Genomic DNA, 27,210 nt, shown 5'->3' on the forward strand with positions numbered 1-27,210 from the left:
ATTTTCAAAATCGTATGGATTTTGGCCACTTTTGGTCATAAAAAAGACACTTATAAAAAACATTCAAGGTTTACATTCCAATCAGCTGTGTGGATCAGTTGGATGGATCTTATAAACTTTCCAATGGCGGAAAATTTGACAACCAGCTCATATTTTACTACATAAATGGCATGCCTACTTACACTCCCTTCTTGGCCTTGCAATCATAACCCTGTCTTGGGCACTTGCTTTACTTAGAAAGTTTCGAATTTCGCGCCAAGGAGTTATGTATCAGGTATCTTTTGACAGCTTGCAGCACAGTCTTAAGTCTCTTAGAAAATTATTTAGCAAAGACGCCCACCTCTGCTCACCTTATCAATTGGTGTTTATATACACTTTTCACTCGACGGTCACACTGCTTCATCTTCACGTGTTTTATTTCTGTTTATATTTTATTTTCCCTACGAGATCGGTTTGTTTTAACCAAATGGAGTGCTTAAATGCGGAAATACCAGCTGACGGAGTAGATAAAAGCATAGAAGTCGAGAAGATTGCGGAAAATGCAGTAAAAACGGATGAAACTACGGAGCGAAATGGAAAGGATGAAGCCGGAAAACCAAGCGAGGAATACGCGTATTTGGAGCGAAATGAATTCACTTCCGAAATATTCAAAGTTGAAGTGAAGAACATGGGATATTTCGGTATTGGGGTACGTAGTTCAAATGAAATGCACTTCGATAAATACATATGACAATATTCTTTTGCAGGAGTTCAAGAAGCTTTTGAGAAGCACCCTCAAATTTGACGTGACTAAAATCAAGGCTCCAACCCGAAAAGAGTTCGCGTTTGTGTGCTTCCGCAGTCAGGAGGATCAGCAGAGGGCCTTGGAGACCCTACATGGATATAAATGGAAGGGAAAGGTGCTAAAGGCCCAGGTTGCCAAGGCCTCTGCCGATCCTTTACAGAAAAAACGGGCTGCCGAGGATCAGGAGTCGGAAAGAAAGCCCAAGAAGCAACGTACGGCGGTGGAAGCCACGTGTCCTTTGTCACACATTGCCTATGACCAGCAGCTCAAACAGAAATCCGAGGAGATGGCGGCACTTTTGGCGAAATACACACAGGAACTGAGGAAGGTCAACCCGCGGGCGAAGGCCAATTTGGATAAGTTCCAGTTCCACGGGGTTCTTCCCTCACCCACCGTCAATGGGTATAGAAACAAAAACGAGTTCACTGTCGGGAAGAATTCTGCAGGTGAAGTGGTTGTGGGTTTTAGATTGGGCTGCTACAGCGATGGATCTGTGGAAGTAGCCGAGGTCGAAGATTTGCCACATCTACCGGAACAAGCCAAGTGGGCTGCTCGCAGTTTCCAGGACTTGGTGAGGAGGTCCAAGTTTTTGCCCTTCAACCCGGACGGAAATGTAGGCCACTTCCGGCAGCTGATGGTGCGGTGCTCCAGTGCCACAGGCGAACTAATGCTGGTGGCGGGCATATACTCTTCGAATTTAAGCGGAGACGAGCAGGTTGAACTTAAGCAAGAACTGAAGTTCTTCTACGAGGAGCTGGCGAAGGACGCTCCGTACAAATGCACCTCTCTGTATTACCAGGATGTCAAACATCGCGAAGCAGGGCAGACGATTAATCCGGTGGAACACATTTCGGGCAGCACCCACATCACCGATACCATACAGGGACTCCAGTTTCGAATTAGCCCTCTGGCCTTTTTCCAAATCAACACAGAAGGAGCCAACGTGTTGTATCAAAAGGCCATTGATCTAGTTGCTCCTACTGAGGACACAACCATGTTGGATATTTGCTGCGGTACTGGCACCATTACTCTTGCTTTTGCCAAGCACTGCAAGAAAGTAATGGGCGTGGAAATCGTCCCTGATGCTATCAAGGATGCCGAGTTTAATGCGGAGGCGAATGGAATTAAAAATGCGAAGTTCTTCACAGGAAATGCAGATGACTTTATCAAGAGTATGGTGCGGGAAGCCCTCTACGATCAGGAGCCTGGTAAACCACTGGATCTTATTGCCGTGGTGGATCCCCCTAGGGCTGGGCTGCGTAAGTTCACGTTGCTTAAATCATTTGCTTAAGTGTCTTAAGATTCAATGTAAGACATTTAACTATGCCTAAATACGTTTAATATTTATCTGGTGCGTTATACCTTTTTAATTGTTGTATTTACTTTTTCAGACCACCGGTCGATAGCAGCAATCCGATCCGCAGATGCCGTCAATCGTTTGGTCTACGTCTCCTGCAATCCGCACAGTGCTAAGCGGAATTTCATCGAGCTGGCCAGACCGGAGTCTAAGCAATATAAAGGGGAGCCATTCTATCCGAAGTCCGCTGTGGCCGTTGACATGTTTCCCCACACCATGCACACCGAGCTGGTCATTCTGTTCGAGCGTGAACCTAAAACAAAGGTGGATGAGAAGTCACCGCCAGAGAAAGGGGCCGTTCAGTCAAAGTCGGAGGGAACCGAAGAAGCTATAAGCGAGCAGATCACCGCATCGGAAACGTGACGTGTTTGTTGCTGGGTACAGTTCATCCCGCTGCAATCTCTTGCACATTTGCTTAATCTCTTTCTATAATCTATTAGGTCAGTTGCGATTTGCTGAGACGCCGAACACCCAATATGCCTCAATACCTCCTATCTGCCGCGATGCTGGTCTCTATCATTGTCTCTCTTTGTGGCGACTGCGACTACGACTTTTATTGTTTTAAATTGATTTAATTGTGTTTACGCTGTGCGACGGGGAGGAAGTGAAAAAGTGACAGAAGCGACTTCCTATTTAGCAAAAGACTAAGTTGAAAGCGCTGTTAAACTCGACATAGTCCACATCCCCATCAGTTGTATTCAGGCCTCTGGAGGCGTCTGTGTGCGTGATAAGAATCGCTGATCGGTGGAAGTGTAGTGTTCATAAAGGTGTAGCAACAGCTGAGAGGTGCTCCAAGTCCAACGCCCCCTCAAGGGCAAATTGGTGATCAACGACCCTGACAACGATTATTGAACATGTCCGACCAGGTACCACTTAACGATTACTTTAGAGTCTAAACATATGTTCTATTGTTAAGAGTAGAAAGGGTAGTATTTAAAAGATGTTGACGTTGATATTGATCTATCAACCATATTAAATGATTCGAAAATGATTTCATGCGTATGACGCGAACTCACTTGTTTTGTTGCTTGCCTAAAGATAAGTTTTATTAATTTACTAAGGCAATTCGAGTTATGGTTGTTTTGACTGATACTGGAGATAAAAGCCTTTCAATTGCCCTGTGATTTCTTTTAAAAAGTTTAATATTTAAATAGTCGCAGAAGTGCAATTATCTATTAAAAGCCATATATGTGCTGTAATGATCAACTTAATAGAAATTGCTGATCGCGCAGTTATTGCTTAATAAAATGTGTTTGTATAAAGCTTATCTAAGGTAAACAATAACATTCGCTTATTTTGCCTTTCCGATTACATGTTCTAAACGAGAAGTGGTTGGGTGATGTAAACAACAGATGTAGCCACACACAAAGGCTTATAGAATATAACAAAATATTATTGTTTTGCGAAGGAGAACAACAAACAAACGTGACCGAAATCATGTTGAATATACTATGTAGAAAACAAATCGGGAGGGGACAGCCCTGACTTTTTATACGACTTTACTTCCTAGAAGGGGAGGGGGTGTGTTAATAGCACACATCTATAAGGTGGAAAGCTAAATAAGCTTTCGTAAACATTAACGAAATAAACAAGAAGAGCAACTGAATTGGACTTTGGAGCCGGTGGTGCGATTCGTCTACCCGGCAAATTGATTGTACAAAATATAAAAACATAAATAAAGCGGGAGGGGCCAGGCTGAAAACATATATGTACATATATATAACAAATATTATATTTTAAGAGAAAATGAGATCGCCAAGAAAGCGAATAATAGTCCAATGAGTTTGTTTATTCATATGGCTACACTCGTACCCTCTTGTAAGGCACGAAATCGGTGCCTAGCAACATCAAAAATATGCGATTACGATCGGAACAGGGAGCCCAAGACCTTGACCGGGGAGCTTTGCTTCCGAAGCCGAAAAGCTTGAATAGTTCTTGTCTTATCAAACGCCCAACTTTGCGATGTAAACAAACAGCGAGGAAAACAGCAAATTCCCAACCGACCAAAACCGGTTCCCCCAGAGAGATATATGACGGTCTTCCGGAGAGAGCTTTTCGGCTGGTGCCATTCATTGTCGGTGGACGTGGATGTGCTAGTGGATGTGGACGAGAAGCTGTGGCGAGGGCCCGGCTACGTCTACGCCCCACAAAGCGGACTGAAAACGTATTCACGTGCGTAACACCATCGCCGCCGACAGCTGCACACGACCAACACGTTTTCTCGGCGGAGCAAATAGCCTCGTGGCATAGTGGGGATGGTCTCGGGTCTGGGGCCTGGGGTTTGGGCTCTCCTATATGCGCCGCTCCCAGCGAATTGCTCTTGTTGTCATCCGCGCTCGGCGATGAGCTTTTGGATTGCTAGTTACGTCGAGCAGCGCAACTACAGCGTGTTTTATGGGGAGTTTCAGTGGGATACCCTTTGAAGTTGGGTATATTGTAGACTGACCTGGCATAACTTGGGCAGGGATAGGGTTTCACCTGTGCATCTTAGTATGTGTATGTTCAAACATTGTATGGCAAATGATGATTAAAGCCAAAATTATTTTATCCGACCAGCATGGTATATCTCTATTAGAATGTGTTCCCTAGATAGTCTAACATCAAATCTTTTTATATATTTTTTTATTATTGATTATTTCATTATAATATTTGGCAAATCAACATTCTTTGCTTATGTATTCCTTATTAGTTCTGCAGACAAGAGAATCAGTGTTCCCTTATCGGTATCTTTGATCTACTGGTGCCGTTTAATTGTGCACACTTACAAACAGTTAGCCTAGGAACTTTTGATTACCACTTAGACTGTAGATTATATTTCCCTGATTCCGCTTTGTTCACCTGTCCTGATTCTGGCCGATCGAGGGCATTGCTAATTCGATTAATCTTCATGTTTTCTGTATTATCTGGTGTGTTTCTCTGTTTTCTTTTATTGCTTTTTTTTTTGTTTCGCCGCTGTCCGTCGGTTGAGGCCAACAACATTTCGAAAAAGCCCCAGCCGCAACTGTACCGCCAGACTGAAAACCAAAACAAATCGCCAAGTCGTCGGATACGACTACGACTCTCGCACAAAGAAAAAAGCTCCGCCACTCAGTTTCGATAAAAAGAAATCGTTTAAATTGCGCGCACAACAAAAGCGCCCGAAACAGTTGCGACTGCAACGTCGATTTGTGACGACGGACCGTCCACAGCGTCCTAGTTCCCACTGTCCACAAAGGATACAAACCTAAATAGCAAACCAAAGCAGCAGTAAATAAGCCAACAGGCCCAAAACCCAAGTACAAAATGCTTGCCTAGCTAAAGAAACTAAAATATTGCGCATACGCCGCATAGTGCAAACAATTAACTGTGATACAAGTTGAATTTTCTTGATTTCGTTGGTCCCCGCACCAAAGCACCCTATCCTACGTAACTTACTTGTGCTACCACCGGAACCCAAAAAGCCGATCAGAAGCAGAATGTCGGTGCCAATGCTGCTGACCCCCATGGAAGCCCAGAGTCCGGATGACCACATGCAAAATGTAATTACCCACATCCAGTGGACAGTGCCGGAAATCTTTGTAAATGCATAGGCTTTACAGATTTCTCCGACTGTCGGCTTAGTGCAGGTTTTTGAGCTTTTGAATTTTTCGGATGCCTGAAGGTCGCTGCTGTTGTCATCGGACATTTGCATGTCTTGTGCGCGTTTTGTTTATGCAATTTTCGTGGGTAAAGGAAAATCTATATTCGACGGGGGCAGGGGGTATATAACGATATACATATAGCTACCAGGGCAATCACATGGGTGGGGTTAATAATTGCCAACTTGGTAAAGAACAAAGAGGTTCAAGCGCGCCTAACTTGGGGATAGGTTTATATATTTCTATATGTCAGAAGAATTGTATCCTAATGATGTAATTTCTCATGAAAGTAATTCAGCGCTCCAACTATAGTATCCATTAGTTTCCAGTACAGTATCCCACTCTTCTGAGTTTTTATTTCGTACAAGCTCTTCGAACTGAATAATGCCACATGTTGCAAAAGGTCGCTACCACTCGTGACTCAATCACTAGAGTGCCAGGCGTGGTATAAGGTTAAGCTTTCGAGAGAGACCCCACTCAAGTGGCCCATGTTTGATTAGATGTTGGCTTATTAATTTCTCAAGAGGCTGTCGTACACTATTATACGGTTGATATATGAGATGTGATACTTAGTTCACTGATAACGAGTTTAGCTGAAATACAAGCCCCGAAACACATGGGCAAGCTTTTCCCCTCCACTATAAATAAAACGCACTGAAGAAGTGAGTGGAAGTACAAACGCCCCAAGCGTGAAAAGCTTTTTGAGTCTGAAATTTCCCAAAACAAAAAACATATGGTAGAGTATTCAGAGAGGTATAGAGCGAGTAGCAAAGAGCGCCTGCGTTAGGAACACGTGAAAAGGTGTTTGGAAATCGGAGCAAAGCTCGAATATCATACGAAAATTAGCATAGAGTTGAGAAATCAAAAGCTGAACAAATAACAACTTATTGGTCGAAATCAAAATTCTTTTGAGAACTACTCGATGTTTGGGGCGTTACTGTGGGCGTTTCTCCCCCGCAAAAACTCACAAGGCTATGCTAATTGTGCCAAGAACGTGAAATCGCCAGGAAATCGCTCGCAAAACGCGCCTTCTGACGCAATTAGTCAAAAATAAACAAATGGGGAAAACTATATGCTGCCTTGCTAACTAAAATTTCATCAGAACACGCGACTTTTGCCGTCGACATGTTGCCAAGGCGGCAGAGGAATATACATGCCATAAATCTACATATAGCCAAAACTGAACAGTCGGTCGGTTAGGTGGGTGGTTGATCGCCTTCCGCTCCGCCGATAATAGGTCTACATAGGAGGCCCGGTTAACGATTTCTGTGCGGGCACAGCACGTGCTAGTTTACTCGATATTTCGGTTAATTTATGGGGCCGCTCCACTTACATAAACTGCGCCCTCTGCGAGTCAGTTTAGCGCCCAGTTGTCAGGGGATGGTCGGCAGGTGTAGAGCACTCAGCAGTCGTTGCATCACCGATCCTCTGCTGTGGCACTCATGGCAGTTGCCCCAGAAGTCGCAGCAGCGACAAAAACAGCAACAGCTGCTAAAACCGCCTCAATTGCACCCGCTTCCGCGCGGCTTGCGCGCGATTCACTCAAAGGTAAACCGCTCGATATCGAATGATTTGTAGCGCGTGCTGCTAATTACAATTTTCAAGTGGAATAGGAGAAAATTTATTATTGACGTGAAACTATATTTCCGTTTAAACAGTTCAAAATTTAAAAAGGGCTGCAGAAAACTTATAGTAACTATGGATATGTATATGACTTATTACCCAATGATGAACGCAAAAGACGAATTAGCTGTTCCAATAAATCAAACTAAATTTATTGCGTATAGATTGTAAGTACACATGTACGACCACGGTTATAATTAAATAAAGCCATAATTCATTTGTATTTCCTGAGCAGATGGGCTAGACCTCTAAATACGGAATTTCGTCAATACGTTTATATACTATATAATTATTAGGGGTTATCTGCGTTTTGACAAATAGTTACGCAAATAGAAATTCGACCAAGGCAGGCTTAGCAAAAAGGCACGTATAAATAAAATTACTGCACGTCAGATCAGTGCCCAAACGAATATATTACTTTTTTAAAAGCTGAGCTAAGTTCTTGATAATCTGGATGATCTTTAGTCGGGCCGCAGTATAACACGTGATCTTGTTTGCGCCTGTGAAAGTCACGAGCGGTTTCGGAGCGACTAAAGACGCGTGCTTATCGCGCGAACTTGTTTTCGATTCTAGCTTTAGAAATCGGCGATTCCGCAGAGCCGGCGGGGGGTATTAGGAACGGGGGCTAGGGAGCAGAGACGGCAGACAGTCGACGCCCCGCTTAGAGAAACTTTATCAGGCAGAAACGGAATCCGCAAGGGGTCATCGACTAATCTCGCTGGCGCAGCAGGAAAGTCGCCGTGCATTTAATAGCGGACTTCGCCGCTCGATCGACTTTCAGTCGGCGCGCGATCGCCACTCTAAACCGATGGCCATGTGTCGGACTGTACTAATCCTAGCCGTTGCCTTGTCCTTGCAGTGCGCCGCCTTCGTGGACGGAGCCTCCATTACCTATGGAACCGGAAACGAGCTGGAGACGGGATCTGGATCCTCCGCCGCCTGTAAGCCCACTCTGCGGGAGTTCAATGTGCGGCTGGAGGTTCCCCTGGCCGCCGAGGAGCAACTGGGACTTACCGGCGATGTGAAAGCCCTCGGCGAGTGGCAGCTGTCCAGGAGTGTGGCTCTGGAATCGCTGGACGAGCTCAACTGGCAGGCCACGGTGCCCCTTCAATCCTGCCGGCAGCTGGAGTACCGGTACTTTGTCTACGTCGAGGATCTCTCTGGCTACAAGCAGATACGCCGATGGGAGACCCATTTCAAGCCAAGGTACCTGGGACCCTGCTCGGAGCTACAGTGCAGCCAGTTGGACGTCTTCGGAATTACCTCCGACAACTCCAATCTAAAGCCACAGGTGCACCGCGGTTGGCTCAACCATGAGGCCATTCTGCAGCTCAAGTTCAACGGAGAAAAGATGTTCCAAGTCCACGACATCGAGACCTTTGACCCCCAGCACGTCCAGCTAAAGATTGTGCCTGTGGAACAGACCTCTGGCCTCCATGTGGAGTACTCCAAGCAGGAGTACGGGAAGAGCCAGCTGGATCAGCAACCGACCTTCGGAGTGCCCTACACCAAGGGGGATATTGTCATCTTTCACATCACGCTACCGCTGGAGAGGATGATGGAGCAGCACTTCCGCTTGGAGTGCTACAGCATGTCCAACGAACTCCTGGGCAGTGCTACTCTGGTCACCTCGGACTTGAGTGGCAGCGAGGGGGTGCTCCACCTTCCGATAAAGTCGGCCAAGAATGTAGATGAGACCTTGGCCAGGCTGAGGCTTCCCTATGTCACGGTGCAGCCCTACCGCTACTCCCCGCTAGACTTTAAGAACACATATGCTCACTACTGGCCCAAGAGCTGGCCCAACCTGGATGTGGGTCATCGTGGAAATGGCAAGAGTTACATTGCAGACGCTCCTGCGGAGAGGGAGAACACTATCGCCTCATTCCTGAGCGCCCATGAAAATCACGCAGACATGATTGAATTGGATGTCCACTTGACTGCTGATGGTGTGCCTGTGATTTACCACGATTTCGGACTGCGAACTGCTCCGCCTGGCAAACAGATCAGCCGTCCAGATCAGCTGGAATACGTGCTGATCAAAGACATAAACTATGAGCTGCTCAAGAGGCTCCGCATCTTCTCGGTGATCGCAGGCCAAGTGAGAGAGTATCCCTCGCACAACGCCGAGCCCAGGATGGAACACCGCATATTCCCAACGCTGGTGGAGGTACTGGAGCAGCTGCCCAAGTCTCTGGGCATTGATGTGGAGATTAAGTGGCCACAGCGTCGCCAAGGTGGAGGATCAGAGGCCGAGCAAACCATTGACAAGAACTTCTTCGCCGACAAGGTGCTCCATCAGGTGATCCAGAAGGGCTGCGGCAGACCCATAATCTTCTCCAGCTTCGATGCTGATATGTGCACGATGCTGAGGTTCAAGCAGAACGTCTTCCCAGTGATGCTCCTCACGCAGGGAGAGACGAAGAAGTGGCAGCCGTTCCTGGATCTCCGAACACGCACCTTCATTGCTGCCGTAAACAATGCTCAAGCTTTCGAGTTGGCTGGCACAGCTCCACATGCCGAGGACTTCCTGGGCGAAAATGCCTCGGAAATGCTGCGAAAAGCCAAGGACCTGGGCCAGATTGCTGTGATTTGGGGAGACGATGTCAACTCCAAGGAGCGGGTGCAGTATTTCACCCAAATCGGGGCCACAGCCACGTGCTACGACCGCAGTGATCTCTTCATGCCGGAGGGCAAGCGGGAAGCCTTCTTCAAATCACCCGCACTGATGGCCGAGTTCGCAGCCCAGTGCCGGATCTAAGAAATGGGGTTACTAGAATGAAACGGGCGGGTACAATTAAGCTATGGCCAATCATTAGGCTTTTTAAGTTAGTTTGTATATTTATTTAAACACTAACTGGGAAAGAGAAATGTGGGAAGCTTTAAAGTGGTTGGGTAATTTGAAGTTTCTCGTTGCCCAACGGAAACAACGAAACGGAGACCAATAAATAAATCATCTCTACGCACGTTAAGCCGTCATTTGGCAAAATTACACATGCAAAAAAGGAATTCCCCCAAAGTTAAGTAGCACCACAAAAAAAAAAGACAATGGGAAGAAAGCGAAGCGACGAATCGTTAATTACAAAAATATATACACCTACATTACCTGCTTTAAATCAATCTAGCTATACCTCAATGCAAAACTTGCGAAAAAGATGTTGCTAATAAGTTTTTGTTGATTAAATCCAAACAACGAAATACTATTAAAAGTTGGACGGAACCGACATCTACAGATGCTTATGTAACTTTTATGTAAACTAGAAGACATTTTCTTTAACTGTTGTAAAACCTGTTTGATGCGTAACCTTAAAATTTTAAAATGTACTGTTTTTAACATTTTATTATAAATTTGTGTAAACTATTTTTTTAAGATGGAAAAATAATTACTAAAGATAAAGCGGAAATATTTAAAGAAGTCGCTTACACTTATCCAAATCTATGAAAAAGCAATAATATATTTTTATCAATATTACAATCAGTTTTATGACAAAAACAAAAGTGATTGATTCGTATGTAAATAAAATCACACCAAATATTTTCGTAAAAACTTCAACGCCAACCCAGTCGAATGACGTGTTTTACTCTGATCTCAGGGAAATGAAAAATTAAATGCCTGGCCCACAGACCCACAAAAGTCGAATGTAAAAATTCGATCCGCTTATATTTGATGGCCCCGTGACGAATGTAAAAACAGCCATGAAAATGTTGAGCCCAAAACACGGCCCATAAACGGAAAATGGAGAGCGGGCCATTAAAAGGTTTGGCCCTCGTGCTGGAAGTCAGGCCTAAAGTCCGTTCGGTTTATGGCCAATTAGAGAGCGCCTCATTTGCATTGGTCTTGAAATGGTCAAATGCGAATGTCTCCTCGCTGCGGGCCTGGTTCCATTGATGCTGACCGGCTGCCTCGTGGCCACTTGGACTTGGAGGTGTTTGTACAAAGAATTCCCAGTGGACGTTGAAAAGGTGGGAATGATCTTGAAATTCGATAAACGAGAGACCGCTAATCGCGGTAACTTGATTGGTTTTTTAGATCAAGGGCGGCTGGTTTGTTTATGCGACTAGTCCTGGGAAAATTAAGGTCTGCTACTTTGAGGAGCGTAAGTTAAGTTCAGCTTAATTGAAACACATTTTTTTAATAATTTATCATGTTTATCATATTAATATATTATTGTTTTTTTTAATACATATATAACTTACTTGGTAACACCTAAATTGTCTGCTTCTCAAATTGTTTATATCGCATTGCAGTGGATCTCTATTGGACAAGGATCACACAAACAGACTTCACAAATTATGCCGTGGAGCTGCACTGTTCCTTGCCTTGGATGCGTCATCAGATGGCGATTTATACCCGGAAAGCAATTCCGAGTAAAAAGACTCTCAATGATATAGCCTCGTACCTCAAGACTGTGGATCTGACAATCAAAAACTTTAGCCTAATCCGGCAGAAAAAGGACTGTCGGTCGAAAAAGCCTCCGATCATGCAACGCTGGCATTTGTCCCGATATCTGTACATGGATTATAATCCGGTTTATGTCAAGCCCTTGGTGGAGAACCCAAACATCTGAGCCAGCCATTGTGCGGCATCTCTGCTCTCCAACGGGCCACTTTCTTTACCCCGAAATTTACATATGCCAAATTTGGTACAAATATGCGAATGTCATACCATCGACTGTCGCATAACAAAGACCGAGCGATCAAGAAACCCGAAGTGATGATACCCTTCGCAATAAAAAGTATTATTAGAGTTTCTCGCACAGAAATTATGAGTGCATGATTAATGGGCCAAAATGCTATCCCGCTCTCCAGGGATCCCAAAAATAATTTATTCAGTGAAAGGTTGCCCCCAGTGAGCAATTAAAATTCCTCATTTCCCGATTATATCTCAATATTGTATTAATTAGCTCGAGTTTTATCTGCTCACGCTGTCATCGCTGGTGCCCAGTGGTCACCAACCGTACCCATCAACTCAATTAGTGAGCCGCTGACTTATTAGTCAGAGTTTCTTCGATCGCAGCTGATTCGGAATCCGATTCCGATTCCCAGGCTAACTCCAGTTTCGACTGAAACAAAACCACGGTGAGCTTTAAGAAATTCTTTCATTCGGTTGTTTGTCATCGTTGGGTCAACTTGCCTTCGAATCCGATCCGAGTCGCGCATCTCTTAGTTTTCGTTTTCAATTTCGTCTCGGATCTTGGGGCTATTCCGATTTATTTTGGCCGAGAAAGAGAAAACTTGTTTCGGTAACGCAAAGATGGTGATGTTGCTGTGTGGAATGAGGAAAAATGTGTCGGTCTCGAGTGTGTTTGAATGTGTTAAAATCAATTAGCATACCCCATGGGCTGCTGCTGTTGCAGCTTCTGCTTCTGCCTCTGCCCTTCTGCGGCGCCTTTGTGAATGAAACCTCTGTTTTTGGGCCCGAAAAGCTGCAGGCCTTCAAGATCTTCGACGATGAGCAGCCCAGCCAGATCTCGGGACGCAGCTTCATCTGTGTGCCGCTCTTTCGGGTCTTCAGCCTGGAGCTGAGGCACAATATTCGGCTGGCCGGTGATGAGTTTGTGGCTGTGAGTGGCGATCATCCGACTTTGGGCCACTGGCAGCTCGAGAAGGCTCTACCCCTCAAGGAGCAGGACAAGGCGCGCACCAAGTGGTATCTGAGGGTTTGGATATGCGCCAGCCAAAGATTCTACTATCGATACGTGATCTTTTCCAAGAACAGCCAAGGAAAGCGGGTCCTGAGGAGCTGGGAGGGCCAGAGAGTGGCTCGAATGCTGCAGACCTATGAGATCTATCGCTCTCCGGGTGTGGACATATTCGGCGAAGCCTATCCCATCTCAGTTGGTGGGGGTTTCTATCTGGAGCGCGGTTGGTTGCAGTACGAGTACGTAATAGAGCTGAAGTTCGTCTGGCAGGATCATATTGCTATATCTGGAATGGCTAGTAACGCCAAGTACCGGTTGATCCTAACACCGCTGAATTTAATAGACGACACCCGCATAGAGGTCTCAAGATATGCCTACAATCAGTCATCGTTTAGAGCACAGAACCAACGGGGAGTGCGGTACACACAAGGCTCCATTGTTGTCTTTCGGATTTATCAGCCGCTGGACACCTACAATGCCCTTCGCTTGTCCATTTATCAGGTATCAAGAGATGTGCAGTTGGTCTTGGGAGAGGCGTACATGTTTCCGGATCAGATCAAGGGCAGTCGCGGGATTTTGCAGCTCCCTATCTTTGCGAGCCTACAAAACTTAGCCATTGGGGAGATCACCCTGCCCTACTTGGTGGTTCAACCCATGCCAAAAGTGGAGGCGGGAAATCTGAGAGCCAGTTTCCATCACTACTGGCCGGATAATTGGCCTACGCTGGATGTCGGATATCGAGGCTTGGGAGCAAGCTACTTCCAATCTTCAACCAGTCTTACGGAGAACACCATCGAAAGTTATCTTGCAGTGCTAAAGGCCAAGGGAGATATGGTCCAACTGGATGTGCAGCTGACCAAGGACTACGTTCCCATAGTCTGGCATGGTTTTGGATTCTACACCTCAGACAGAGATCGATCTGTAAGAGATCGTTTTGACCTACGGTTTGTACTGATTAGGGAACTGACCTACTCGGAACTAAAAGCCAGCCGTGTGTTTATCCTAAAGCGTTGGACCGTCCAGGAATACACAAATCTGAATGTTAAGGATGTGAGCCAAAATCGCAGAATTTTCCCCAAACTTTCGGAAATTTATGAGGCACTCCCAAATACGCTGGGACTTCTGGTGGAGATTAAGTGGCCTCAAATAATGGCTTCTGGTGTGCCGGAATCCACTCAAAGTTTGAACAAAAACACCTACGTAGATAGGATTCTACAGACCACAATTCATCATGGGTGCGGACGTCCTCTAATCTTTGCCAGCTTTGATGCGGATATATGCTCAATGATCAGGCTGAAGCAGCATGTCTTCCCAGTGATTCTAATGAGCATTGGAAAGTCCCAGATTTGGGATGAGTATATGGATCTGAGAACCCAGAGTTTCCAGCAAGCCGTTAACTTCGTTCAGTCCGCAGAAATTTTGGGAACTGCTCTGCATGTGGAGAACTTTCAAAACAAACACCAGCTAGTCAACTTGGCCTTGGATCTGCAGCAGGCTCTCTTTTTATGGGGTAACGATCTGCAAGATGAACACCTTCTGGAGCAATTTCGAGCGTTGGATGTGACGGGCCTCATTTACGACCAGATGGATCGAGTGGGTCCGTCCACCTGGAAACGGTCGGAATTTTTCCGAGCACCTCAACTTATGGAACTATTTGGAGCTCAATGCGTTAGCAGTGGAAACTCCACGACCATTCCGGGAATAAAACCAGCTAAGCCAACCATTTGGCCAAAGCTGAGATAGTGTTTGGGTAAAAATAGTAATCAATGCCAATTATGGGAAAATATTTGTGAAGGAATCATAATCTTAATTATACTTATAAGTTATACAAATTTACGAGTGGTAACCAAAGGCTTTAGATACAAAAGGAATAGAATACGGGGCTAAACTTAATATTTTTCAAAACCAAAATCTGCTTATGGCTTAGGTTTTGCAGGAATTGTGAAATTTTTTTTACTTTTACCCATTAAGTAAGTAAGAAGTAAGAATTAAATCAAAGATTAAGAAGTTTAAGAAGTAGTAATTAAAGTTTATAAGGAACCAGAAACTTGATATACAAAATATTGTAGTTTTTGTCGCATTTATTTCATAATGATGCATAGAAATTAAAAAAGTGTGCTAAGTAGCAAATGATTTAGTTTGTGCAGTTAAATCAATTAATACTCATTAATAAGTAGATAGAATTAGAAGTACAGTAGCTGAACAGTTAACACTCAATATTAAGTAGAAAGAATTGGAAGTACAGTAGCTGAACAGAAACCGATCTCATAATAAACAATTTGTAGAAAATGTAAAATTTTATTAATTTGATTTATTTATAAAGGCTTTGCTGACTTTGGGCACCAGGTAGTCGTACTCCTCCTCGCACAAGATCTCAGCTCACACACACACACGGACAATCAATCAATCGATCTATTAATCAGGGCGCAAGTGAACCCTTCTATTGAGATGAGCAGTTGGCATCGGTGTAGAGGTCCATGTAGTCATCCGAGACGCAGGCGCTGCCAATGGGCATCGGCTGGCAGATACCCTGCACCTTGCTGACGATTTCCACGTGGCAGGTTCGATGTCCGTGGGCGGAAAGCTTATGGAATCCGCTGGTCGGGTGCTTCAGGATGATCTGCGGCTTATGACCAGTCCGATGCTTCGTGGGCGGAGTGGGTTCGTCGAAGGTCAGCCAGTCAGGCGGCATAGAGTGCTGGGGCCTGCCGGCGGACTGGTCTCCGGCCACATCCTGTTCCACCTCCAGTGGCAGGTCAACCCCATCTACTCCGTCGTCCAGGTCGATGGGAAACCCGACTTTAGATTTGCCCTCATTTTCTGCACCCAGCAACTGGGGGTTCAATACCAGGGCGTTGGCAATCAGCAGAGTGGTGGCACAGTGGAGCAGCAGATGCAGTGGGGCCATTCTACCAACCGATTCCAGCTGGAATTCCGAGTACTATTCCCGTGCACTGGCCGTGCATGAATGTGGCTATCCCTGCAATCCAATCGCGCTTTTATAGCTCCCAACTGTGGTGCGGATAGTCAATGACCCAACAATTGAAATTGAAAAGAAGCCACTCAAGGAGGAAGCTTCTATCGTCCGGGAGCCAGCGTTCGGCATCCGGAGAAGTCTCTGGGAGTCTCCACCCACGCGGACACAAAGGGCGTAATTAATTATAGTTGAGTATACGCCACGTAAGCCGCAATGACAAGGACGCCCTGCAGTGCTTCCTCCTTGGGAGCCGAGAAAATTGGAAATCTATTCTCATTTATTCCTCGATTCATTCTCTTCTTCGATTCTGTTTGGTTCGCTTTCGGCGCCGCCTTCCTTTTGTATTTCCGGCAATTATTTTCGACGATGTGACAATATTGCCGACAATCGGGATTCAAGGAAGTAGCTGAGTGTGGGATTCCCAGTCTCGATGTGGTGTAGGGCTCTTAACGACTTCATAAGCATCGCTTTCAATTGAATTCAAACGCAGTTGTCTTGGTCCTGGACCCGCAGGAAAAACACGCACACGTACACACCGAACTCGGAAACGAAATCAAAGACAACATTTAGCGGAAGTGAAGCTGACGCCATTTTTAAAATGGCGCATACGTGTGCGACGTGTTTATGGCAGATTTTTTGGATAAATGACATGACAGACAGCAGCTGCCTAACTCGCCTACCCGAAGCGAAAGCCAACTCAATAACAACAGATAGGAAGGAAATTTTTCAGAATGTAGCCCAGGCCGCGATTGCCTAAGTAACATCCGGTGATTTCCCCACGTGACTATTTTAAATTTTTAATATTTTACAGCCGCAGTGTTTGAATTTAAATCAATTGAAAAGCTAAAATGCTTAAGGGAAATCACACTTAATGGTCGAGATAACTACTCTATTAGATGACAATGACTTAACGCAACAAATGGCATTTCATTAAGTCATTTTTATATTCAATATCAATTCCCCCGACAATTCCAGTCACAGTTCAGATCATCTCTAATGGAAACATGCTTAGGGCCAAGCAGAGAGAGCAGGATAAGGAGCCCAGACTAGACAATGTCGACAGGACTCGCTGAATCATAAAATTGTACGCCAACCAGAGGCATTTTCCTTCAGCACAAGCATCAACAGAAATATGGACCAAAGTGGCACGTGAAATTAATTTAAACGCCCTGATTGTGAATGAGTGACATTTGTTGTCCCCGAGTCTGCTGCTTAGCTTGTTAGCAATTCAATTCGGTCATAACAGGACGGCTGATGGGCCTAAGCAGCCCAACCCCACCGCGGTTCACCTCAATTTCCTAGTGAGGGCGAGCTAATTAAGCGCCTTTGCCATAGAATTTTGCACCCGACGCCTTTGCCCAGCTAATTAGAGCAGCTGTCACAGATGAAGCTGGTAGTTGAGTAGCGTGGAAGCTAGGACGAGACGGCAGTGCAAATAATTCAATTAAATTGCTTACGAACAGTTCACTCAGCATCAACAACAAGGGCGACGGCAAAAGACAGAAGGCAGAAGACCGAAGACAAACCGCAGCCACGGAAACCGAGGCTTTTCCACAAACCGCCGTGTCGAGCGAAAGCCAAAGCCAAATTCAAAGCCAAAGTCGGCTAATGCAAATACCCCTTTTTGGTATAACCACAAACACAAAATGCCAAGTCGAAATTGACAGAGACAAGGGGCTATAATAATCAGGGGGAAATGAATTCGGTTTCTAGTTCGCGTCTTAAGGGTAACTGCAATACTAGTATTAAGCCTTTGTTCAACTAGTGTGCCTTTTAATTACATTGTTATTTAAAGTATTCGGCTTGAAAATATAAACATACTAATAGAGTCACTCAACGGAAACAACTTATCAAAGTTACTATCTATTCGTTATATTTAACTGCGCTTAAGCGTTCAAAAATTCAAATTAAATTAAATCATAATAAACGTAAAAACGATTCTATCAAATAGGTGAAAGGTAACATTGCATATGGTTTTATTTGAAATCGCATAGGAAATTAAACCGGAAATTGAATTTAAATAGAGTTTTGATGTATTTATATCCCATGACGATTGGTGCTTTATGATTGGAGTTTTCAAAAAGTATTTTCTGTGAATATGTAACCATTTTAAATTCGTTGAAAAGTATGTGACAGGTAGAAGAAATTAAATAAAAGTTTAACTTTGTAAAGCAGTGTAATGATTTTGTTTTTTGCTGCTCATCGTTTCATTATAGATAATTTAAATGGGATTACAGGAATATATTTAAGTGCGTGGTGTTTTTGTCACTGAATGTTTATTGATACTTAAGATAACACAATCAAGTATTTATGCAAATAACAATGAAGTGCACTTGATACGTTATAGCCGTTAATTACACGTGGCAATTTAACACTATGACCATAATAAAATCAAGCGTAGGCTCAAAGTGGTTACAAGACCAGGACTAATTTAGCCTGCTTTAATGTCTCACTCCTGGAACATGTCATTAAGTTTATGGTCGAGACGGTCGACCAACCAAACAACTCAGCTGCCTTTCGACGCCTTTTCGTCGTTACAAAGTGCCAAAAACCGTGTGACAAAACTGGCAGGATTTTGAGACAACTGAAACAACTGAACCGAGGCTAACTGCTAACTACCATTTGTTCTCCAGTGACTTAATGTGGCCATATACTTTCTGACTGGGTTTCTGGGCCAGCTCCCGGGCGTCTCCTTGCTCAATTTAATCTTTGACGCGCCGAAAATGATGGAGAACGGCCAACTTTTTGGCGCCGGGAACGTTTTAATTTGCATTAAACGCGACGCGACTAGAGTTGCGAAACTTGCGCGAGCAACTATTAAACTAAACTTACAGAACGGTTGGGTTATAAGTTTTTCGTTCTCGCGCTCCGTGGGCTTGCATACAAATGGGTCTAGGAATCGACGCAGGCAGCCCCAAGGATTTCGCAAGATTACCTCCTCTCAAGGCTTTAAGAATGCCCGCTTTTGGCCACAAATCAGCGGGGTGGCGCGGGAGTGGGGCGGTTGAGGTGGGAGGAATGTGGCCAAGGGTCCAACAAGTTGTCGGCTTAGCGTGTGGGCCATTTAGTCTGCCCAGCGGGAATCATAAATCGTGTGATGGGGCTTAGCCGCCATGAAGTATGGCCGATCGGATAAATGAGTTACTCTCATACCGGAAAGGTGGAAGGCCGAAAAGTTGAATCCTAAAATCCTGCCACAGTACTCAAGCATATGGAATATTCGATCAAACCCAAATGACGTATATGGCATAATTGGTTATCACTGAGTTCAAGATATATATTTTGAAAATTATGTATACCCGTTACTAACGCAAGAAAATCTTATTAATATTTGGAAATATCCAGCAACCTACTGTAGTGTCTGATCTTATACGTCATAAACTTATCATTCAGTTTAAACTTAAAAGGGATCAGATTGGTCTCCCATCTGCGTTGATTGCCGACCATCCCGAGGCTGGGCCACTGTTTTTCCAACAGCGAGCTGCAGTTGCAAAAAGCTTTTAATTTGTGTGAGTTTCGGCAGAAATGAAAGCCGAGGGCAAGGAGCAGCTGGCTCTTTCTCGAGCCCCCTGTTCCACACCCAATGCTGCACACCACATGGCACGCATGGTGCGCGAACATGCCGGCAGATTCAGCTCCTCTGGAGTCCTAGCCACTTGCGTGCCTGCTCGATGTGGATTGCACTACCACAAGACTATTTAAAAATTAATACGTCTGAAATCCACCATTTTCGCGCCAGTTAAGCAAAATGGTCTGGAAATAGTAAGCGGGAAATGGGAATGAAAAGCAGACGGAGATGCATTGCAATGAGCTCGGGAGTCCGGCCCTCATCTTTCCCACATCCGCCTCCTTTATTCACAGCCCGATGCCCACCTCCAGGATCAAAGGCAAGTCACCAAGTAAGCGAGAAAAAGGAGCAGAGAATAAAAGTTTTAATACTTTTGCCAAAAAGGAAGAGTGCGCGACGAACGTTGGGCGCCATAAACTTGGCCTCGTCCCAGACAGGCTCAAGTGCTCACTCAGAAAAATTCAATGTTTAAACATACTTGCAAGTTTAATTTACATATTGAAATGATCATAGTTTAATTATTATTTACCAACCTTATTTTGAGCTAAAAGCATTATATATTTAAAAAAAAAAGTCATTTTTTAAAACACTCAGGGAAAAGATACAATTTTTCCAGTGAAACTGGTGATTTAGGTCTGCAAAAACGAGGACGTATTTATATGCAGCAAGCGCCTCAATAATTTCCCGCTTCCAATTTTGCATAATGGGAAAGGATCCTCCGCTAAGATGGAATACTAGTATCCTCAACCCGAGTTCAGCTGTCTGATTACATTAAAGTTGCCTACCATTAAATGCTTCACACTTTCCCTTGTTAAACACCAAATTGAGTTGTAGCCATGAAATTTTTATTTGAAGCCCATAAAACCAGGAGCAGACAGGTGGAAGCCAAGCTAACCGAAGTGACTGACCAGGCAGTCAAATTAAAGGAGCCACCATAAAGTAAATGTTTAGAGTTCATTCGGACGTGTGAACCGAAATGCAACCTATTAAATGGACGCTATATAAAGCTGTTTATAGAAGACGAACTAGATTGAGGAGAACTAGATAACTCTTGTTGAGCGTATTATAAATCTGTACTTTAAATAGCGATTCTGTCAAGTGGTGGAGTATAAGAAGTCAAGAGGTGGTTTTACTAGAAAATGGTAAAAAAAAATTGGTCTAGTAGGTGCAAAGTGTATCTTTGGCGGAACTGTACTATACAGTATTGCGAAAAATAATAATTAAATTTATTTGTTTGGCTTTTGTTTCAAGTAATTATGTATCTAGTCTTTGTCATCGGTGTTCTTTTAACGCACTGTGAAGCAGTTAAAGCATTTTACAATTTACAATTACAATTACCTATTTATTGTTTAAGCGAAAATGAAATCCCTTCAGCGTTCTGCAGCAGTTTAACCACCAATTAATTAAGCTCATTTATTTGCTATTCATCGATTGGAATAAATTAAAATTAATTTGCATATATGGCGCATGATTTACAATCAGCTGAATACTACACAAGTCGATTTCTTATCAACCCGCCCTCCCTTCGGGTAAATTAAATACCACAATTGAAATGCGCAAGTGGCAGATGTAATTCATAAATATTTGTCATGATTTTATGGTTTTTGTGCCCGTTTTTTTTGCTCGAATTGCATTTAAGCTGCAATCAATTTGAGCTGCACGTGACTTTTGAACTCCGATGTCTGATGCTGCTGCCGCGGCGGCTGCATGTGGCATGCCACATAGATATAGCCAATCGCACTTGATGCCTCTTAAACCTGATGGAGGGATTTATTTTTAATGATTTTCTTCCCGCCCACGTTTTGTACGGACGCTGTTCATTTTCCGGCTGGAAAAAGAAGTTTATACTCGGTTTATTTTTTAATTTGTGTGCTGGTCAAAAGTTTTTCAATTTAAAATTTCTCAAACACTCGCCGCCGACTGAGTCCCTGATATTTAATATACAAAATGCTCGGCACACCTGTTCCCAGAACCGACCTTGCGATGCGGGTAAAAAGTAGGGAATAAAAAATAAAGGCGACGGGCATTCAATAATTAAGTTGACGCCAGGCATAAAACTTGATGCCCCGGTCTTCTTGGTCCAACTTTGTAAATTTGTGGGTTCTGATAATTTAAAAGTTGATAGCGGCATGAGTTGATGGGGCGTGGCTGGGATCTGCCGGGAAACATTTTTCATTTCACTCTCAGCTCAGCATGTTTTTCTGTTTGCCCAACACTTTAACTTTTTTCGTACTAGCCCAACTTTGCTGCCTGCACTCCAAAGTTGCCTTTTTTGGCTCGACATGGCAATGAGTAGTTGTAACTCCTCGAGGTGAAAGGGTCGAAAAAATAGGAGTGGGAATCCCCTGTTCACTTGGCAGATGAATCAACAATGGGTTTTTATTTCCCGCTGTTTTTAGTGGCAGTTGCTGAAGCTAGTTTCCAGCGCCTCGCCTCGAGGTGTAAGTAGATGTTAAGTGCTTGCTGATTTCAGATTCCGTTTGCGAAGTAAACTTTTACTATCTTTTCAAATTGATTAATGATGTGTTGCTGTTGGGTGAAGGTTCTTTTCTTCAAGCTCATTAACTTTGTAATAAGAATTAACTGCTGATCTCGTCTCTTCAAATCTAGATTACTTCATAAAATGCAAAACAAATTTCGAGCACCTTCTTATTTATTTTTTATTTGATTTATTCAAAAATTAAAGCTTATTTAGCGGAACTTAGGGTTTTGCAATCTTAAATTGAAAAATCAGACTTATGAAACATTCCATATAAGGTTATTAAATTGCAATTAAGTTTGCACACTTAAGGTATTTAATAAACCGCAATTACATATTCAAGTCAATAGAAGCTCATAACCCCACCATGCACTTAATCATTTATTACATTCCATATTTAATTTATCTCATCTTAGACTTAATCCACCACCCCTTCTCCAGAATTTTGTTGTCCTTCGAAGCTTAAGTGTTTGCCAACCTAATGATAACGACATTTATGTTCGCACACTTGTTGGAATTTGTCCTTGTCGTGACCGTGGGTCCCCCTTCGATACTCGTGCCCCTAATCCATTCCCGATATACTGATAAGTATATAGATATACCCATATATTGTTCTTTTGTTCTGTGTGTATATCTTAATATTTATTTTTCTACATGTTTGCTCGCACACACGCAACGTGAAATATAAGAGCTACTACGTTTATGCAATGTGTTTTCGTGATTTCTTAAAAGCGTGAAACTAAATTACCTCCCCTGCGTGCTCCCGAATTGTATGCTTTAATTTCGGTAAAGATATCGATGAAATAATTGTACGATTTAAAGCAACAAGAAATTTACAGAGTACAACCATCTTTTGTGTGTTAGAGGATTCTTGAAAAGTGGCTTATGTTTACACGGACTAGCACTCTTTGGGGAAATAAGAGAAAAGTGCGTCGCATAAACACAGTAATAGTTACCCATACACCGACACTCTTCTACTGACACAATTGAAACGTGACACGCATTGAAAATGGCCGGGGGACACCGCTGCGTATGAGTGATTTTATGTTGGATCGCATTCGGTTAAAGCTTATGGCGCATGCTTCAACTTTGAACCCAGCACTTAATTTTTTATTAAACACAATAATCTGATGCCGAGGGAACCAAAAAATAACCAAAGCTGAAACTGAAAGAACCATGTCAACGAACTTGATTGACGAGGGTGATTTAATAAATGAAACGAGCAGTGCTAAAACACAAAAACGGACGGGAAAAGTAATACCATAACGAAATATTCAACTGGCCCCATACAGAATATATATCCACACCCATTATCCGTCCCGCATCCCTTGGGGAACATGAAAAACGTCGCAAATCTATGCAAGCTCCTGGACTCGGTGCCACAAAAAAAAACCGGCAACCGGGCGGTGATGGGCACCGTCAACGCAACGCCAGCGAAAACAATCAGCGAGGTCCTGGCAGAAAGGGACTCTCCATAAAGAGTCAGTGGCCTGCTATGCCACGCAATTCTAGAAAACCCAAAACAAAAAACACAGCTGAACAAATAGCCAGCTAAAGCGAGACAGGGCCAGAAGCGATGCACAATGAAAACGCTCGTAAAAGTCGAAACAAATGCAAACAGAAAAAGGGGGAAAACGAGGGACAAAGAAAGCAAGTGTAGTCATGGGCGTAGTATGGGGATATAATATTACTTCTGTGGTTCTATTGTAATGGATAGGAAACCATATTCCTGTTGGGCAAAGGTATAACAAAACTGCATAGCTTGCTTAGTGAATTTACGAAATCAAAATTAGAGCTAACCTTTAATGTGGAGATCAAGGATAGAACCACTTCATGCTCGTTCGAATAAGTTAATCATTTCTACGCCCATGAATAGAACCTTTACACAGTAACCATGGAGAAACTGGCTCGCTTGTAAATTGAAATTGACTTTTTGTTTCCTTTGGTTTAACACTTTTGATTTGGGTATTTTGCACTACACCGAAGCAGAGAGCAGCCATAAAGGGTTAATGTAATCAAATAGAAAAGATTTATGTGCATAATGTTCTTCCGAATATGCTTTTTACACCGTGATGTGGGTCAGTGTGATGTACGTTTATTTAAATTTCTTTTTTTTTTTTAAATGTGATTAAGTGTCTGTGGGAGTGACTTGACCCCAGAGATCGCCAAAGGGATTATAGGGACCTTCAGTTCATCGCTCAAGATTTTATAAGTGCGCTTTTGTATTAATAAGAACGGAAATTAATATGGTGGCAGTTTAAAGACTTGCCAAGCCATATCCATGTATATTTAATTTTGATTTACCCTTTAATCACCTGCTAGCAGCTCGTACACCTGAAAGCAATTAAAATTTGATAGGCAGTTGGCAGCTCCCCCAAGTCATTTGCAGTATACAATTTTAATTGAACCGAAGCCGAGACTTGATTAATTGACAAATAAAGAAACCATTTCGGGTCTCGACGGTTAATGGCAGCCACAGGTGCGCCAATCCTTTCAAGCTGCTCCTCTTCCCCGTGTGTCGGGTTTTATGGGACCTTTTTCAAATTAGCAGCTCGTCGAGGGAGCAGGCTTAGAGCATTAAAAACACTTTCACTTCCATGTTCCGCCTGAGTAATGCCCATAAATAAGCGAAGGGTCGAGTTGGCTGGCTGTTTGGCTCGATGGCAGGTGCATTAATGTTCAGCTGCCATATCCCGTTTACAAACAGCTGTCTATATCCTTTGGATTCCGGAAACACTTCCTGCGAATTTTGCGAACTTTCCAACTGGCACAGCCCTTGACTGTAAAAGCGAGCGCCAGTGCCGGAATTCGTTTCAAATGCTGGGCAAACATCGGACTGAACTATGGATTCAATGAATTTATTCATTAGTTCGCTTTGATATGCACTTCACTGACCCTCGGCCACGCCCACTACACACCACGCTACACTGAACAAACAAAGTTAAATTCCATTTGCCACCAGCGGCTGAGCATGTGCGTCCTCCAATGGCATTCTGCCCCATCTCCCACTGAAACCCGCTGCACTTTCTATACAAACGCAGAATCCGGCATCCGATGTACGGAAATAAATTATTTGTAGTTATTATTATTAGATTGCTGTAAATGAAAATCATTTAGAAGTTTCCATACTGGTGGTGATATCCATATATATATGGTGATATAGGTTAGTTTTTTATATTATTCTAGTTTATACATAAATATGGCAATATGGTCGCTCAGGGTTTAGAAACCGTTTAATGTATATATTTGAAACTATAAATCTCTTTAAGAAAAAATTCCTGGTGAGAACGAAATATGGTTTCAATTTTATTGCTGTATTGAGTTATTTTCTTTAGTGCAGTGGTATCGATAGATCTGTGTGTGTTTGCCTGGGAGCTAAAGCACACATGAGTTGGAAACTTAAAGGCTTAGAGAGGTGTGCCCAACACACACAGGTTCGCACATATCCTCCGGCTAATACGATTTATTTTTATGGCCAATTTGCTTGATTAGGTTTCGATTTTCATGCGCCCATTGCACCCGGTTCTTCACTGACCAAACTTCCTTTTCCTCAATCCTTCCGAAGGCATTCCTCACCTTTTTCAGCGAAGCGGGTTCATTAATGTTCAGCAAACAAAGTATATTACAAAATACCGCAGAGGGTGAGCATAGCCGCGGAAATTATGCAACTTTTTCTCATTCATACTTCACCACTATTTTCTGATCAAACTGTGTTAATAATGCGCACAATGAGAAACTAATTTACAATTTCCATAGCAGTAAAAAAGTTAAAAGGACCACAAAACATCGCCTAGAGGGGAGCCACAATTCAATTTAACCAGAAGAGAATTGTAATTAGTACTTGGAACAAATCAAATTTAATTTCCTTACGTCTTTTTATTTAATTGTATGAAGACAGGAAATAAAGGAACTTTAAAATATTTTTAAATACCCATTTTCAAAAATACGTTTCTTAACAGAAAGACTAAATATATTTAAAAGTAATGAAGTGCCATAACTGACATAACTCTGCACTTTACATATTCAATCTGAAACCATAGGTTTATATATTACAAAAAAAAAAACAGGGAGTACCCACCCAAAGCGATGAGGAATGCGGAACACACACCAAAAAAAAAGGAAGCGGAAACCGTGAAGGAGAATGAAGAGCGGAAATGCCGCATGGCATGATGACATTTATGCGCTATAAAAATATGCTCCATGCTTTTATGGCTCATCCGATCGGCGTGGTGGGGTGGTTTGGTGGTGGGGTGGTGGTTGTGGGTGTGGGTGTTGCGGGAGCTATTCCAGTTCAGTCAACAAAGCAACTAAAATACGCCACAGCATCGTCATCTGCTCCCAGATGTGTGGGTGGGTGAGCATCATGTGCTCATCATCTGCATGTGCATAAAAAATGCTCCCCCTGGCACCTCTTCTCATTCCCCGAAAAGGTCTCGCCGTATAAAAATGGCTGTCAGCATTCCTGCTTTTTTTCATTTCACTTTTACGATTATACCTATGCATAAAGAGTTTTGCGGGTGTTCCAGGAGAATGTTGCAAAACCCAGTGCGCATTACGCATACGCCCCGGGCTAAACAGCTGGCCGGGACTGCAGCTGACTGGCTTTAATTAATAATGGGGCAGCTGGGGATACATGCAACACGCTGATGCCGACTAAAATTGAACACATTTCCCTTATAGAAAAATGTTGGTCGCAAAAGGGAAGGTTGGGCAGCAGATAAGGCAAAAAGTAATCACGATGAAGGCAACGGAAACGTGACTAAATCACATTTGCCAATAAGACACGAAGTCAAGGGATCCGGTCCGGATCCGCCATCCGTTCTCCTTGGGACGCGTGGCCGGCCACGATGAAGATATAAAGATACATCTTCCAATAGCATCGAACTGTGAAATGACTTCATTAGTGAAAATATTGTATGTCGTCTGGAGGAGCCGTGGCCAAGTTTTTGCTCCCAGTCATGATAAATTGCCTCTGCCCAGAAAACCCACACATGCCCTCGCTTCTGTGGCGTTCTATGTAAAATCAACGGGTCCGCAGGCAAAACGGCTAAGCAACAAAAAGTGGGCCATATTAAACATAAAGCGCAAATTAATTGAGGCAAGTCGAGCGACGCGGCATTGGAAAATTGTTGCTTTCCTTCTCCTTTTTGTGAAAATCTCGTTTGC

General features: G+C 43.5%; 5 protein-coding genes across 7 annotated transcripts; 4 read left to right on the forward strand and 1 right to left on the reverse strand.

Moving 5' to 3' along the window:
- Positions 1-375: 375 nt before the first annotated feature.
- LOC6534995 (tRNA (uracil-5-)-methyltransferase homolog A) lies at positions 376-3,056 on the forward strand. The gene is made up of 4 exons (XM_002095629.4): positions 376-688; positions 747-2,043; positions 2,176-2,519; positions 2,582-3,056. The coding sequence occupies exons 1-3, from the start codon at positions 467-469 to the stop codon at positions 2,502-2,504; spliced, it is 1,848 nt and encodes a 615-aa protein (XP_002095665.2). The 5' UTR covers positions 376-466; the 3' UTR covers positions 2,505-2,519; positions 2,582-3,056.
- LOC6534996 (glycerophosphocholine phosphodiesterase GPCPD1) lies at positions 2,869-10,937 on the forward strand. Of its 3 annotated transcripts, none has more exons than XM_015195484.3 (2): positions 2,869-3,007; positions 8,241-10,937. In XM_015195484.3, the coding sequence occupies exons 1-2, from the start codon at positions 2,996-2,998 to the stop codon at positions 10,137-10,139; spliced, it is 1,911 nt and encodes a 636-aa protein (XP_015050970.1). In that variant the 5' UTR covers positions 2,869-2,995; the 3' UTR covers positions 10,140-10,937. The 3 variants fall into 3 exon arrangements, with proteins under 3 accessions (XP_015050970.1, XP_002095666.1, XP_039230571.1); XM_002095630.3 differs by lacking the exon at positions 2,869-3,007 and adding an exon at positions 5,278-5,659; XM_039374637.1 differs by lacking the exon at positions 2,869-3,007 and adding an exon at positions 7,058-7,306.
- A 168-nt stretch (positions 10,938-11,105) lies between these two features.
- LOC6534999 lies at positions 11,106-12,141 on the forward strand. Its single transcript, XM_002095633.4, has 3 exons — positions 11,106-11,341; positions 11,409-11,475; positions 11,627-12,141. Exons 1-3 carry the CDS (start codon positions 11,222-11,224, stop codon positions 11,944-11,946), a joined length of 507 nt encoding a protein of 168 aa, XP_002095669.1. The 5' UTR covers positions 11,106-11,221; the 3' UTR covers positions 11,947-12,141.
- Positions 12,142-12,217: 76 nt separating this feature from the next.
- LOC6534998 (glycerophosphocholine phosphodiesterase GPCPD1) lies at positions 12,218-15,203 on the forward strand. The gene has a single exon (XM_002095632.3). The coding sequence runs from the start codon at positions 12,664-12,666 to the stop codon at positions 14,761-14,763; it is 2,100 nt and encodes a 699-aa protein (XP_002095668.3). The 5' UTR covers positions 12,218-12,663; the 3' UTR covers positions 14,764-15,203.
- A 95-nt stretch (positions 15,204-15,298) lies between these two features.
- On the reverse strand, positions 15,299-16,646 carry LOC6539658. The gene has a single exon (XM_002086508.4). The coding sequence runs from the start codon at positions 15,926-15,928 to the stop codon at positions 15,461-15,463; it is 468 nt and encodes a 155-aa protein (XP_002086544.1). The 5' UTR covers positions 15,929-16,646; the 3' UTR covers positions 15,299-15,460.
- Positions 16,647-27,210: the final 10,564 nt, after the last annotated feature.

This window comes from Drosophila yakuba, chromosome 3L (assembly GCF_016746365.2).
Source record: "Drosophila yakuba strain Tai18E2 chromosome 3L, Prin_Dyak_Tai18E2_2.1, whole genome shotgun sequence".
Classification (NCBI taxonomy): domain Eukaryota; kingdom Metazoa; phylum Arthropoda; class Insecta; order Diptera; family Drosophilidae; genus Drosophila; species Drosophila yakuba.

What these genes read in the sequence shown, in the direction of transcription:
- LOC6534995 (XM_002095629.4), top strand. Translation starts at nt 467, where the DNA reads ATGGAGTGCTTAAATGCGGAAATACCAGCTGACGGAGTAGATAAAAGC. An exon ending in TGGGATATTTCGGTATTGGG is followed by an intron (nt 689 to 746) that starts GTACGTAGTTCA and finishes ATTCTTTTGCAG; the next exon opens with GAGTTCAAGAAGCTTTTGAG. An exon ending in TCCCCCTAGGGCTGGGCTGC is followed by an intron (nt 2,044 to 2,175) that starts GTAAGTTCACGT and finishes TTACTTTTTCAG; the next exon opens with ACCACCGGTCGATAGCAGCA.
- LOC6534998 (XM_002095632.3), top strand. Translation starts at nt 12,664, where the DNA reads ATGTGTCGGTCTCGAGTGTGTTTGAATGTGTTAAAATCAATTAGCATA.
- LOC6534996 (XM_039374637.1), top strand. Translation starts at nt 7,073, where the DNA reads ATGGGGCCGCTCCACTTACATAAACTGCGCCCTCTGCGAGTCAGTTTA. An exon ending in TGCGCGCGATTCACTCAAAG is followed by an intron (nt 7,307 to 8,240) that starts GTAAACCGCTCG and finishes TTGTCCTTGCAG; the next exon opens with TGCGCCGCCTTCGTGGACGG.
- LOC6539658 (XM_002086508.4), bottom strand. Translation starts at nt 15,928, where the DNA reads ATGGCCCCACTGCATCTGCTGCTCCACTGTGCCACCACTCTGCTGATT.
- LOC6534999 (XM_002095633.4), top strand. Translation starts at nt 11,222, where the DNA reads ATGGTCAAATGCGAATGTCTCCTCGCTGCGGGCCTGGTTCCATTGATG. An exon ending in TCCCAGTGGACGTTGAAAAG is followed by an intron (nt 11,342 to 11,408) that starts GTGGGAATGATC and finishes TTGGTTTTTTAG; the next exon opens with ATCAAGGGCGGCTGGTTTGT. An exon ending in GGTCTGCTACTTTGAGGAGC is followed by an intron (nt 11,476 to 11,626) that starts GTAAGTTAAGTT and finishes ATCGCATTGCAG; the next exon opens with TGGATCTCTATTGGACAAGG.